At 43.3% G+C, this 14,499-nt stretch overlaps 1 protein-coding gene across 1 annotated transcript; it reads left to right on the forward strand.

Moving 5' to 3' along the window:
- The first annotated feature begins 397 nt into the window (after window positions 1-397).
- On the forward strand, window positions 398-13,074 carry ABRACL (ABRA C-terminal like). The gene is made up of 3 exons (XM_079939711.1): window positions 398-1,218; window positions 6,166-6,232; window positions 12,505-13,074. Exons 2-3 carry the CDS (start codon window positions 6,172-6,174, stop codon window positions 12,687-12,689), a joined length of 246 nt encoding a protein of 81 aa, XP_079795837.1. The 5' UTR covers window positions 398-1,218; window positions 6,166-6,171; the 3' UTR covers window positions 12,690-13,074.
- Window positions 13,075-14,499: the final 1,425 nt, after the last annotated feature.

Genomic DNA, 14,499 nt, shown 5'->3' on the forward strand with positions numbered 1-14,499 from the left:
TGTTGTTCTTAATATACCACTGGGTCTCAGCTTCCCATAGAGGCACTTCTACCACTTCCACCCCCATCCACCTTCTACTTCATCTTTGGTTTTTGCTTACTCCGGTGTTTGCTTTGTGGTGGCCCATTTTCTCTACTTCTGCCTCAAGCCCTCTCAGCTTCAGCCTTCCTGTCAGATAGCTCATTCTCTGTATTCTCCCCTTTCCATTTCCAAGGGAGAATCCGATTGGCTTATCTAATGATCCTCACGGTTTGGTGAGAATTGTTTGTTCCAGGTCACCTCTTAGGGTGATGGCCAGTTTATGGACTGTGTCTCTTGGGTCACATGACCACTCTTAATCCAATCAGCTATGATGGGGCGGGGCGGGGGAAGAAACTTGGGGGCAGTTATCTGTGCAACCTTTGTCCTAAGAATAGTTTGGGTCAGTTCTCTCAGCAGGGTCTCGGTTTCCTTTTTGAAGGGACACCAGGTACAGCAAACATGTCACGCACATACACAAACACACACTGATTAAAACAAGTTACTAAAATAAAGGATGCATGAATAAAATGATTGAATTATGCGGTTACGTGTAGGAAATAATAAAGAGGGGAAGAAATCTATATTGACCGGGACCAATAATTAGCTTTGTCCAAGTAAAATTTCTTCGCAGTAGAACAAATTGGTTTTCAAACATGAATTTTCTTTTGCAAAACTGACCATCCTGTTGTCACGTCTGTAGCTTTCTGAAGGCCCCTGCTCCTGGCTTACGTTCCTCCTAGGAGACCTCAGCATTCAGCACGCTGGGGACGCTTTGTTTCCTAAGTTAGGAGAGAGATCCTGGCAGGAAGTCAACGACCAGGATCAGATGCTGGGGTTGAGGATCCGTGGCTCCGAGCGGCGTGAGGGAAAGGCGGCGGTAATCGAAGCTCTGGGCGCATTTTCCTAGAAGCCTCCAGCGCTCCGCCACCTGTCTGGAGTCTGCCCCCGTCTCGGGCATCTCCTCTCTTGAGTTTCCTCCTCATAGGCTTGTCCCTGGGAGTGTGGGCGGCCGCATTCCTGAGCACCGAAACTCTCCCCCCCTCCCCCCGCTAGCCTTCCTCCTCCTGCACACCAGCCTCTCTTTTCTGCCTCAGTCACTTCCTTCCTCAGCTTCTTCCTCCCCAGTGCGTTGAAGAAGATAACCAGCCCGCACCGACGCAGCCCCAGTTTTCTCGGAAAAGAAAAGGAGACGGAGAGGTGAGTGATTGCCCTGGGAAGATGTGGCCAGGTAGGTATGAAGGATGGACGGGGGTAGCCGGTGGAGGCCAAGCAACCGGGGGCATCGTGGGCTGCGGGTGGAGAGCCGGGACCGGGAGGGGGCTAAGACGCCTGGAGGGTATAACTGGCCTTGGGCTGAGCGGGTGCGGGGGACCGGGTGGGCGCGCCCCTGCGCCCCCCAACTCTGCAGCAGACTTCCGCCCTCGGCTCACGTGACGTTTTGCCGCCCGGGGGCGGACAGGGCAGGGAGATCCGCAGCGTTTAAAGATTTTTACCGCGGAGCAACGTGTCCTCTTTGCGCTTGGGGAGCCAGTTCCGCAGAGCTGAGCGGGGACAGGCTGGGAGTGAGGGAACAGGTTTCCCCGAGGAATCTGGTGGCCTCAGGGCAGTGGACTCTGCGGCGCCGGCGGCGGGTGCGGATCTGTACGCTCCCGATTCTGTGTGCGGCGTGGGTGGTAGTGAGGGGACACCAGCGACTCGGGGAGCCCCGGGCTGGGTCCGTTTGCGTCTCTCGGTTTGGGCGCTCGCTCTCGGGGCGCGCCGGGGGCACACCGACAGCCGGGGAGCGCGGGCAGGCGGCGCTGGCGCGAGACTCTCGGAGACAAAGGCTTCCGGAATGCGGTTCTTCCTGGGGAGGTCGCCCGGGAGCCAGCCGTGCGCCCCGGAGCAGGGGGCCGAACCCCGCGCTCCCCAGCTCTGCACTGGTACCGGTGGTGACCGTGTGATGGCCCGCTGGGGACAGGGTTTTGGGACCCCTTCCGGGCCAGCTCCCAAACTTGGTGCAGGTATGACCAAATATGGAGTATGTGCGCGCCTGCGAGGGGCAGGAAGGAACCCAGTCATTCTTTGACCCGCACCAGCTGCTCGTCAGGAATTGTGAAGGAGGGTAGGGAAACAGTGGCCAGCCCCAGGGTGGAGAGGTGGCTCCTGATTCCAAGATGTCCCCACTCCTGTAGGCTTATTCCCTGACATTAGAAAATTTTTAGGTATTGCCTCCAAACTTAAAAAAAACCCAAAAACCAAAAAACAAACCAACAAAACAAAACAAAAAAGGAACCAACCACTCAAAGAAAAAAGCTATGAGAGTCCTTAAATATATTCTTAAGCGCATATTGATGGTGGAGCATTTCAGCATATGGCCCAGATGGCCCAGTGCTCCCACATTCCGCTTTCTTTGTGATTCCCACGCACAGTGCCTAATTGGATTCTGTCTCAATTAGAGGGCCCGACTAGCATCTGCCATCGCCTTCTCCTGAGCCTCCCACTGAGGGGCTCTTTCTTTCCCTTAGACTTGCTCTGCCCATGGCTTCTCATTGTTCTTGATCTCGCTGCTTAACACCAGCCCCAGGCTTCTGTCCTTATAAAATGTCATGGGCCTTCCAAGGATTGTGCAACAGCATATTTTATACTCCTTTGTCCTCGATAAATAATCAAATACAGACGTAAACCATGCCAAATTATGTATGCTAGCAATAGTTTCTAAGCCTGTTATGTTCCCACTCGGAAGGGTCAGTGCAGGGAGCCTTTCTTACTTTGTAAGTGCCTGCCTTAGTAAGCACTCAGCATGTAATATTTCACACAAATACAACCCACTGTTATATTTAGTGCAGTTGGCATAATAACCAGCAAAAAAATAAATAAAACAAAATTTTTAAAAAAGGAGAAGAGCCAGAATGATGCAGTAGAAATGGCATTTAATTGTGGGAAGCTCCTCGGAGTCAGTTTCATCATCCATAAAATGGGGATAAATAATATTACTTTGTAAGGTTCTTAGGTTTACATGAATTAATGCAGATAAGGAGCCTCAGGTGTAATTAATTACAAAGAAATTCTGGTTGTCTTCCTGTCTTAAAATTGGATGAACATACATCTGCTTAATGTGATCCAGGAATTCACACTCCTTAAAGGCGGGATTTCCTCTTTGAGTCTCATTATTAAAGGAGAATTAGGTCTGAAGTGTGTGGCTGGTGGGGGGTGGAAGGAGTGGAAAAAGATGTTAAAGAGATAAATATTCAGGGTGGGAGGAAATCAAAGCATCTGAGAATTGGAAAGGACTATAATCCCCTTGGACATTTCCCTTTCTATTTTGTCCAAGGTGGGCTGATTTCTTCATCAACCCTCACAGATCCATACTACTACTGCAAACTTTACTCACTGTTAGACCGTTTTGATTGTTAGAGAAATTTTGTCTCATATGGCTTTCAAATCTGCCTTTCTGTTCCATCTATCCATCCGACCCAATAGAGCAACACGAAATAAGACTATTCACACAAGTACATAAAAGGAGCTTTAATTTTTAAAAAAATAGCAGCAGGTCTTCTCTAGGTTAACTTTAAAAGTGAAGATTCTTTAGAGTGCAAGTGACAGAAACTTAAGCAAACCAGCCCAAGCCAAACCAGGAAAGATTGGTTCATGTAACTGGAAAGTCCAAGGTCACATACAGACTCAGTCATTGTTATGTGGCTGGAGTTTTCTTTGTGTCAGCTTTATTCCTGGCAGGTTCTTTTCACATTGTAGCCATTTATACAGGGGCTGTGAGCTTATACCTTAAAACCCAGTAGGAAAGTGTCTTTTTACTAGTAGTTCAGGCAAAATTCATGGGCTGAACCCATTGTTCAGGATGGGATCACCTATCCTATGTCCCAAACCAATTATTCTGACTTTGAACCACTCCTGGAGTCCAGGGTGAGGCTCTACCCAAGATACATGGGTTTAGAGTAAGGAAGGAAAGGCTGTATCCAAACAAACATTAGACTGCTGGTGCCAGAAGGTGGAATGGGTGCTGAGCAGGGAGATATAACAGCTGTCCACCACACTGACACTAACAGGTTTTTTTCCTACCATTATTCTCATGGCATGTCTTTCAGTTGTGTCCTCTGGGTATGTTTTAGCTTTTTAGTGTCTCTCTTAAACTACCTTGAATTGAATATAATGTTATAATTTCACCAACACAAAGTTCCCACATTTGGACACTATAATTTTTGATATTCGGTTTTATGTAGATGCATTAACCTAAGATGTTGCCTTTTATTGCAATGTAGGCTTCTTAAATTATAAGATTTACACAAAAGTGTAGCAGTGTAGCAGTGTAGTGGTGCTTTTATTATTAGCTGATAGCAAATCTGGGGTCTTGATCAATATCATTTAAACATAGATATCATTCTTGTTTTTTCAAAGCTACCGAGAAGTAGTTACAATCTGTCTGAATAAAGTTGTTTCTTCCAAATCATCACCCCAACGTAAACCATTCACACAATCCCACTCTTTTATTTGATTTGGAAAACTTACGATTTGCAGACAGACTGAATTGATTCCTTTTGCCCAGCTGCTCATACTTTCCAACCCTCATGTTGCTGTTTTCACTGTAAATTACTGCCTTCCTATAGAAACTCATTCTTCTTCCTTTACTTCTATACTTCTTTGATCCAACAAGGTTGGGCTTCTCTCCTCCAGCTCTACCTGCACTTTCCTATTTCTTGCTGTGTTTGTCTCCTCCCACTTTCTGTAGGTGTTTGCCAGGCCCCTTTACCTTTTCTGTCTGAGTGCACTTCCTCCCTCTTAGAGCTCCTCTCTGTTCCTCACATAAATCAGCAGCTCCATGGTGACAACACCCACAGGTTGGTTCCATCCCTTCTCATGCCTTTGCTCATTTTCCAGTCTGCAAACCAGTTATGTATTGAACTCCTGCTCTCGGTGCCAGATGTGGTCCAGCAGTGAGCACGACAGTCAGATCCCCGCATAGAGGAGCTCACTGTCTAGTGATAAAAACTGAGAAGTGTCATTCCAATCAAGTGAAATGAAGAGGGCGCACATGCTGTGGGAACACACGCGGGAGGGCTCTCCTACCCCAGGGATTCAGGGAGGGCTTCCTGCAGGAAGTTATATCTCAGCTGGGACTGGACGTATGGAAGTTAGCCCCAAGAAAGAGGAATAGCCAGAGTCCGGGTTGCAGAAGAAACAGGATATGTGAAGGCTGGAGGTGTGAGAGTGAGGGGTATTTGAGGAATAAAAAGAAGCCCTGTGGAGCTGCAGCTTCAAGGGGGTAGATTTGAGGTGGCTGGAATGGTGGAATGGTGGGCCCAGCCCGTGGAGGACCTCATGAGCCAAGGGGATTCTCACAGCCGCTGTTAGTCCTGAACTCCTTATCCAAAGATGAATGGTTTTCATCACAGGCTCTCCATTACAGTCAGGTTGCACTGGGCACTGCTGGGGGAAGGGAGCCAGAGGTCATCACTGCGCTGACCCCATGGTATTAAAATTGCCTTGGATCCACCTGGATCCGGCTTCCTTACTGGACTGCAGGCTCCCGGAGGGGAGGGACTGTGTTGGTTTATCCTGGTACCACCAGCTTCTAGCTTAGGGCCTGCTCCGAGTGTGCTGCGGTTTTGTTTTGTTTTTTTGCTTCTGTGCTTTTGTATATACTCTTCCCTGTGCCTAGAACATCCTTTCCCAACTGTCTACTGGCCACTCCTCCCCAGTGACAAAAACTTCTGTGGCTTCCTCCTTTGTGTTCCCTTAATACCTTGGACCCACCACTAAAAGAGTGCTTTCTCGTCACATTGCTATTCATTCCAGGCCTCTCTCTGCGTCTGGATGGTGAGTTCCCTGAGGGCAGGTCCTGTGTCACTCACCTTTGTATTTTTGGTGCCCAGAGCACGGGCTTAGAGTTCATAGTGGGTGCAAGGAGGATGGCTTCATTCTGCCCGGTAGACTGTGGGGTCAGCCCAGAGGGGCAGTTATAAAATTGGGGAAATGGAGGTACTCTAAGGCCGGGTACATCATGCAAGTATTTTTAGGAAGAGGGCCACAGTAAATTAATAGTTACAAAAGCTACATGAACAAAAGAAAGGGCCCTTGGATTTTGCAAGGTGTGTTTAATGGAATGTAGAAACTGTAGTAATACACATTTATTTTTTTCTCCTTCAGGCAGCAATGAATGTGGATCACGAAGTTAACCTCTTAGTGGAGGAAATTCATCGTCTGGGTTCAAGAAGTAAGTATCATAACATGGATACAGAATTTCTTCTGAGTTTGTGTTAGAGCAGGTAGGACTAACTTTTAGAGGCATATGAAGGGATCACCTAGGGATTCGGGACACAGTTAATGGCAGCTCTTCTGTCAGCCTCAGGTGATAACTGCTCTTAGCCCTGAAGTGATTTCTGGAGACACAGAGCCACTGGGGTATGGTGTTTCTTATACAAAGAATGGTTGAGATATTTCATTATCCTTTGAATGGAAGGATAATTGCTGTGCTTCCGTAACCTAGCTGCATTGAAATCTTGTAATTAAATCATGTTCACATTTTTATTTGGCACGCTATTAAAATTCATTTTTTTCTACATTACCCTGCCACCATTTTGCAAATTGCCAAAGGACTAGAGACTCGGATTGAAATTTTAATAAATTGTCTTTATTTTCTCCAAGTTTTTGAGTTTTGTGTAATCAGGTGTTTATGTGTATATAACTAAAAGAAGCCATCCTTTAGGTAGTTTCCTTTTAAAGTTAGCTTTCCCCCAGCAGCATATAAGCAGCTATTGTGAAATTTGTGACATGTAAAATTGGTAGTATTAGTGTCCTTTTCCTAAGTTGTAATGAAAGCAACTGTTATGCTTGTAGCTATAAGTATTTCGTGCATCTCAGACCAGACATACGAGAGTTTGGGGAGCATTTCGAAAATTGTAAGAGCAGTAGATACATTCAGCAACAACTGGGATAATGGAATCCAAAGTTTTAAAATTACATCATATAAGTGAAAAACAACTTTAAAAAGTACCTTGAAAGAGTTGCTTGTCATTATAGCTTGATTCTTCTTACTTCTAGCTCTGTCTACTTATGAATCACAAATCATTTGAAATAACAAGAGGTACCTTGAAAATTCCATTAAGCCATTAGTATCAAATGTCCCCTGTAGTTTTCTGTTGCTGATGTAACAGTACTACAAACTTTGTGCATGAAGCAACACATTTAATATCTTTTTAAAAAAATATGTTTTATTGAAGTGTAGTTGATTTACAACATTGTATTAATTTCTTCTGTACAGCAAAGTGATTCAGTTATATATATATATATGTATATATTCTTTTTCATATTCTTTTCCATTATGGTTTATCACAGGATATTGAAATAGTTCCCTGTGTTATACGGTAGGACCTTGTTGTTTACCCATTCTATATACAATAGTTTGCATCTAACCCCAACTCCCAATCCATTCCTCCCCCAATATACCCTCCCACTTGGCAACCACAAGTCTGTTCTCTATGTCTGTGAGTCAGTTTCTGTTTTGTAAATAAGTTCATTTGTGTCATATTTTAGCTTCTACATATGAGTGCTATCATATGGTATTTGTCTTTCTCTTTCTGACTTACTTCACTCAGTATGATAATCTCTAGGTCCATCCATGTTGCTGCAGATGGTGTTATCTCATTCTTTTTTATGGCCGAATAGTATTCCATTGTATATATGTTCCACATCTTCTTTATCCATTCATCTGTCGATAGACATTTTGGTTGCTTCCATGTCTTGGCTATTGTGAATAGTGCTGCTATGATCATAGAGGTGCATGTATCTTTTTGAGTTATAGTTTTGTCCACATTTAATATCTTAATGGTCAGGTAGGTTGGGAGTCTCTCTCAGTCTGTTTGGGCTGCTATAACAAAATACCCTGGACTGGGTGGCTTATAAACAGCAGAAGTTAATTGCTCATAGTTCTGAAGGCTGGAGGTCCGAGATCAGGGTGCCAGCATGGTCAGCTTGGAGTCCTCTTCCAGGTCTCAGACTTCTTGTATCTTCTCATGGTGAAAGAGACCAGGGATCTCTTTGTAGCCTTTTTATCTATCTATCTATGTATCTATCATTGTGGTAACATTGGTTTATAAGATTGTGTAAGTTTCATGTGATACAACACAGCATGCTCTTCTGTTTGGTTTGGTTTGTTCATTTATTTGGGGGTTTTGTTTGTTTGTTTTTTATATTCCACATATGAGTGAAATCACATGGCATTTGTCTTTCTCTGACTTATTTCACTTAGCATAATACCCTCAAGGTGCATCCATGTTGTCACAAATGGCAAGGTTTCATCTTTTTTTTAGGCTGATGAAATCTTGCAGCCTCTTTTATAAGACATTAATCCTTATGACTCATGACTTTACATCCTTACACCCCCCATGACTTTGGCACCTCCCAAAGGCCCCATCTACTAATATCATTACCTTGCGGGGTTAGGATTTCCACATATGAATTTTGGAAGAACACAGCCATTCAGACCACAGCAGGGTCTGATAAAGGTCACCTGGGCTAAAATTAAGGCGTTGGCAGGGTGCATTCCTTTCTGGAAGCTCTAGAGAATCTGTTTCCTAGCCTTTTTTCTAGCTTCCAGAGGCAGTCTGCCTTCGCTCTAGGTGCTCAGGCTTCAGTAGTTGTAGCACGTGGGCTCAGTAGTTGTGGCTTGTGGGCTCTAGAGCACAGGCTCAGTAGTTGTGGCCCATGGGCTTAGTTGCTCCACGGCATGTGGGATCTTCCCGGACCAGGGATCGAACCCATGTCCCCTGAATTGACAGGCAGATTCTTAACCACTGCGCCACCAGGGAAGTCCCTCAGTGAGTCTTATTTTCGATAGTGATGCCCCTACCTGTGTTCCTCATTTCTACATTCTCAGTTTCTCCTGAGCTCTGTCACTCTTGGGAGTAGTACTATTGTTTGGATTGTTAAAGATATTAAAGATATATTTCCAGAGATTTGTCAGGTTTTCTTATTAGATCCTTCTCCATGTCAGCTTAGTGTTTATTGGTCAGATTCAATTGCATTTAAAAGTCTAACCTCTATATCCCTAGCACAGTGTTATTATTTGCTAAGGCACACTGAACCTGCACTTCAAAATGAGCAGCTTTACAAACTAGATGACTACAAAGTAATTATCCTAACTTCTATAAAGATGAAAATATTTTGAACATTGCAACTTCACTAGGCCTCCTTGACTTACCTATTCCTGGTAATAGATGACTTTTTAAGTTGGAAAGCATCTACGGAGCTATGTTATCTACTGACAGGTTATGGTTATTTATGTTGTATCTGGAATAATTTTGACTAAAGTAAATTATGATTTAGATTAATCATATTTAGACTAATCTAAATATGATGTATTAGCCGAAGTTGGAGATTGATGAATTTAGTTTTACCTGTTTCTTTTAAAATAAAGTTCTTTAAAGTCTCTCATTTTTCATTCTGTAGAAAAAAATTAAGTGGATAAAGATTATTTGGAGATTTAAACTCCTTTGTTTAACAAATATTTCTTGCGTGTTACCTTTGTGCTCAAGTGCTGGAGATGGGAAAATAAACAAAATTCCATCTCAGCCCTTGTGGGCCTCTTTAGGTATCGAAAAGACAGATAAACTGGAAACGTGTATTGGGAAGTGGTTAAGAGTGTGTGTTCTGGGGGACTTCCCTGGTGGCGCAGTGGTTAAGAATCCACCTGCCAATGTAGGGGACATGGGTTCAAGCCCTGGTGCGGGAAGATCCCACATGTCATGGAGCAACTAAGCCCGTGCGCCACAACTACTGAGCCTGCACTCTAGAGCCTGCGAGCCACAACTACTGAGCCCACGTGCCTAGAGCCCGTGCTCCGCAACAAGAGAAGCCACCACAATGAGAAGCCTGCGCACCACAACAGAGAGTAGCCCTCGCTCGCCGCAACTAGAGAAAGCCTGCACGCAGCCACGAAGACCCAATGCAGCCAAAAATAAATAAATAAATAAATTTATTTTTAAAAAAAGGAGTGTGTGCCCTGCGGTCAGACTCTGGGAATGAATCCCAGCTCTTCCGTATTCTTGCTGTGTGAGGGGTATTTTTACCCTCCTAACTGCAACTCAGATTGCTTGAAGGACCTGCCAGGTTACCAGCAGCTGCACTGATTCCTGTAATCAGTGAAAGAGTCTCATTGCAAACAGAGGGTTGTGCAGCTAGAAGTTAAGAAATCAAACAGGTGCAGGAATTCGCTGTGGACCAGTGGTTAGAACGCTGAGCTTTCCTGCCGAGGGCGCAGGTTCAATCCCTGGTCGGAGAACTAAGATCCCGCAAGCCACGAGGTGCGGCCAAAAAAAAAAAAAAAGGGAAATCAAACAGGTGCATCTTTGCTTTCCAGGCCAAGCATTCTCTGTTTTCCTTTACAAACTTATTTCCTTCTTCTCCTCTTAGATGGTTTACTTGCAGTGAGTAAATTAGCCACTCTAATCACTGTTCTCCTAGACACTTAATTGTTTCACCTGTGCCTAATGGCACATACCCCATTTCTCTCATTCGTAATTGAACCAAAGTTAACTGATGAATGGATAAATAAAATGTGTTATATCCATAAAAAATAATTGAACCAATAATGATCATCGATCAAGTGCTTAGCATGTGCTGGGCACTGTGCTTTGTGCTTTAGAACTGTGTCCCCAACCTCACAGTGTGGGAGGTATTAAGATCCCCATTATACAGATGAGGAAACTGAGGCTTAGGGAGCTTACATAAAAGTTCTCAAGGCCAAACAACTAGCAGATGGCCAGGATTTCAACTGAGGACTGTCAAGTTTTTTTTTAAAAAAGCTCTGTGTTATACTCCCTTTAAAGTCCAGAACAGGTACTGCCCTTCATGAAGTCTTCCCTTCCCATTCTACCCCAGTCATCTTGTTCTTGACATCCAATCACATACTGCTTTGTGCTGTTGTTTTACTGTATGTTTATTTCCTTGTGGGAATGGAAGCCATTTCTTTGATAGCTAGAAAGTGATTCTATACTTCCTTCTCTCTGCCTCTAGTGCCCAGCACAGGGCTGCACCCACAGTAGGAGTTTACTAAGCTGCAGGCTATAAGCTCTAGCAGGGGAGTGCAGGAACTCAAGAACCCTTCTCACTGTGATGGCCATCTACTTGACAGGGGGTGCAGCTTTGGGAGGGAAGAACTTGGAGCAGTGAAGTAGGATAGGACTGGGTCAAGGGTTCAGCTTGGTAGATCAAAGGATACAGCCAACAGTTGGAAGGTGTCCTAGATTACCCTTTGAGACTTCAGTTGATTGACTTTTAGCCAAAGATCCACCTTTTGTTTACCTTAATTTAAAAAAACCTTTTTTTTAGAACAGTTTTAGATTTGCAATAAAATTGAGAGGAAGGTATAGAGATTTTCCATATACCCTCTGACCCCCGCACATACATAGTCTCCCCCATTATTAATATCCCCCGCCAGAGGGGTACCTTTGTTACAGTTGATGACTCTACATTGACATATTATTATCACCCAGAGTCCATGGTTTACATCACATTTCACTCTTGGTATTGTACATTCTGTGGGTTGACTAATGCGTAAGAACGTGTCTCCATCATTATAGTATCATAGAGTATCTTCACTGCTTTAAAAATTCTCTGTACTCTGCCTGTTCATCTCTCCCGTATCCTAACCACTGAAAACCATTGATCTTTTTACTTAGTTTTCTCTTTTTCCATAGTTTTGCCTTTTCCAGAATATCCCATAGTTGGAATCATACAGCATGTAGCTTTTTCAGGTTGCTTTCTTTCACTAAGTAATACATATTTAAGGTTCCTCCACGTTTTTCATGACTTGGTAGCTCACTTCTTTTTAGTGTTTACCTTAACTTTTAACATCTATACTAAAATCTGGCCTTCAAACTAGATAATCTAGGGATTCTGGTAAATAAAGATTTCTTCATTTTTAAGGCCACCACTCCTTCCCTGGGGATTCTGAGCATGTTCAGAACACACTTAGAGAAGCACTGCTCCTGATCTGGGGTTTCTTGTTATTTTTATCGATTCAACAACTAACAGTTAAAAAATCGAAATTTAGACAGAGAGGAATTGTCCACTGCAGTGCTGTAACACATTCACTTTTTTTTTGCTACACCGTGTGGCATGCTGGATCTTAGTTCCCCGGCTGGGGAGACCAGGGATCGAACCTGTGTCCCCTGCAGTAGAAGCACAGAATCTTAACCACTGGACCTCCAGGGAAGTCCCACACGTTCACTTTTTGTTACTGTTTCTTAGTTCTCTTCCACTGTCTGTCCCGATGACACTGAAGCTAGGAGATGTACCACACATTGCTTTTATTCTATCCCATTTTGAATCTGGCAAGAGGTTACACTGAATTTCTGACTGTTGACTGCTAAACTGTAATCTTGGTTAACCTTCACTTAGATGTTTATGAAAGGTTATGTGTATCTGCCACACATGGTGGCAAGAAACAGACTTCGCATTGGCTAACGTTGTGTTTTCTCAAATTAGATGCTGATGGAAAATTAAGTGTGAAATTTGGGGTCCTCTTCCGAGATGACAAATGTGCCAATCTCTTTGAAGCACTGGTAGGAACTCTCAAAGCTGCAAAAAGAAGGAAGATGATTACGTACCCAGGAGAGCTACTTTTGCAAGGTGTTCATGATGATGTGGACATTATATTGCTGCAAGATTAATGTGGCTTGCATAGCTTTGCTTATTGTGGGTTTTTTTGTTTCTGGTAAACTGGAATATTACATCAAAGGACAAACGTATTAGCATAACTTAATGTATTTTTATAGAACTTTATAAACAAAAGGAGACTCATTTTAGAAGCCTGTCCTTTTTTATATCTTGAAAGTAAATTTATGTATTACACTGTAAAATAAATAAAACCTATTATTTTTTCTCAGGAATCTGGCTGGAAAATGTAGGCAATGAGGCTTTTTTTGGTGGGGATGCAAGAGTGTTTGTTTCATAAATCATTCTTAGATAATTTCTACAGATATTTGACATTCTATGAAATCAAGAAACAAACTTGAAGACCAGCTCCCACAATGAATGTAATGTTTATGTAATAAATACATGTAACTCTCTTCAGATTGCCTTATTGCCTTATTTTGTCATTTGAGATTTATGTATCTCTCAGAATCGAGTTTTTGCATCAAGATTAGGTAACTGCAGTAAAAGTTATCTTAATTTGAAGAAAAATTCTCTTAAAACTACAGAATTTAAAAAGTAGGGATGGTTAGTGTTAAGATTTGGCCCTACAAAAAGTATTAATTTTGATGCCTATATTGTGCTTGCCACTGGGATAGGGGACGTGCCCCCAAAAATGTAACCTAAAATCTTCACTTTCTAATTGGATTAGTTAGACCCACCTGAAATAATACAGGATTATCCGTGATTGCACGTTGCAGCTTGTAGTACGGAGCTGAAAATGATACAGAATCTCAAGGAGGATAATAAGATCAGTGAAAGGCATGATGGTTGGTAGAGGTATAGAGGAGGCGGAATTTGCAGGATTGGAGCTGATTATATCCAGAGGGAAAAAGATGGGATGGGTGAGAGTGATGACTCAAGGTAAGGCAGAGGGACATGAATTAGCAAGGCACGATCTTGTGAAAGGTAGGATGTCAGGTTGACTGGAATGTTAGGAAGAGAGGTGATTCAGTCTGGCTAATTAAGGTGGGACCTGGGAAGCCAGGGAGAGGAGTCTGGGGAAAAATTGGAGCAGGGAAATTCCATGATGAAAGTGATGTTTAGTGAAGGTAGCTCTGCCACTGGTAACTAGGGTGGACTGTGGAGATTGCAGAGGTAGTCAGACAAGCCAGCAAAAACATTGCTCAAGAATCTCATGGGGGTGGTGATAATGGGAAGGCAGAGGAAGGATGGAGTCCAAGCACATTTTAAAGGAAATTGAAACTTTGTCACCAGTACCTTTTCTTTCGTGACAGGACCCCAATTCAAACTAGACTAAAGAACAACAGAATTCACTGGTACTTCATGGTCATTACTAACATTTATCAAGCATTTATTATTCTAATCCTCATATAACCCTGTGAGGAAGGTATTATAGATGAGGTAAGAGAGACATAGAAGAGTTAGCTTTTCCAAGTTTACCTAGCCAGAAAGTGGGCAAGTCAGGATTTTGAAATTTGATTCATCTAACTGGCAAGTCCAGGGATGGGATGGAATTCAGGCATGGCTGGCTCCAGGGGCTCAAACACTGCTGTTTAAACACTCTGACTTTCCATGTCGGCTCTGATGACTTCTTTGGTTTATTCTCATTCTCTTTCTACTCTAAATATGTTTCCTGCATATAGATGCCTGCAGGTAGTTGCAAATTCATCTACTCCTAGATTAGCAACTCTAGCAGAGAGAGAATTATATATTAATTATGAATTCAAAGAAAGGAACTCTGATTGGCTCCACTTGCAGCATAAATCTACCCCTCTGATCAATAACATTTGCCAGAGGGATGAGATATCTTGAATGACCTGGGTC

This window comes from Stenella coeruleoalba (genome assembly GCF_951394435.1).
Source record: "Stenella coeruleoalba genome assembly, chromosome: 12".
NCBI classification, from domain to species: Eukaryota; Metazoa; Chordata; class Mammalia; order Artiodactyla; family Delphinidae; genus Stenella; species Stenella coeruleoalba.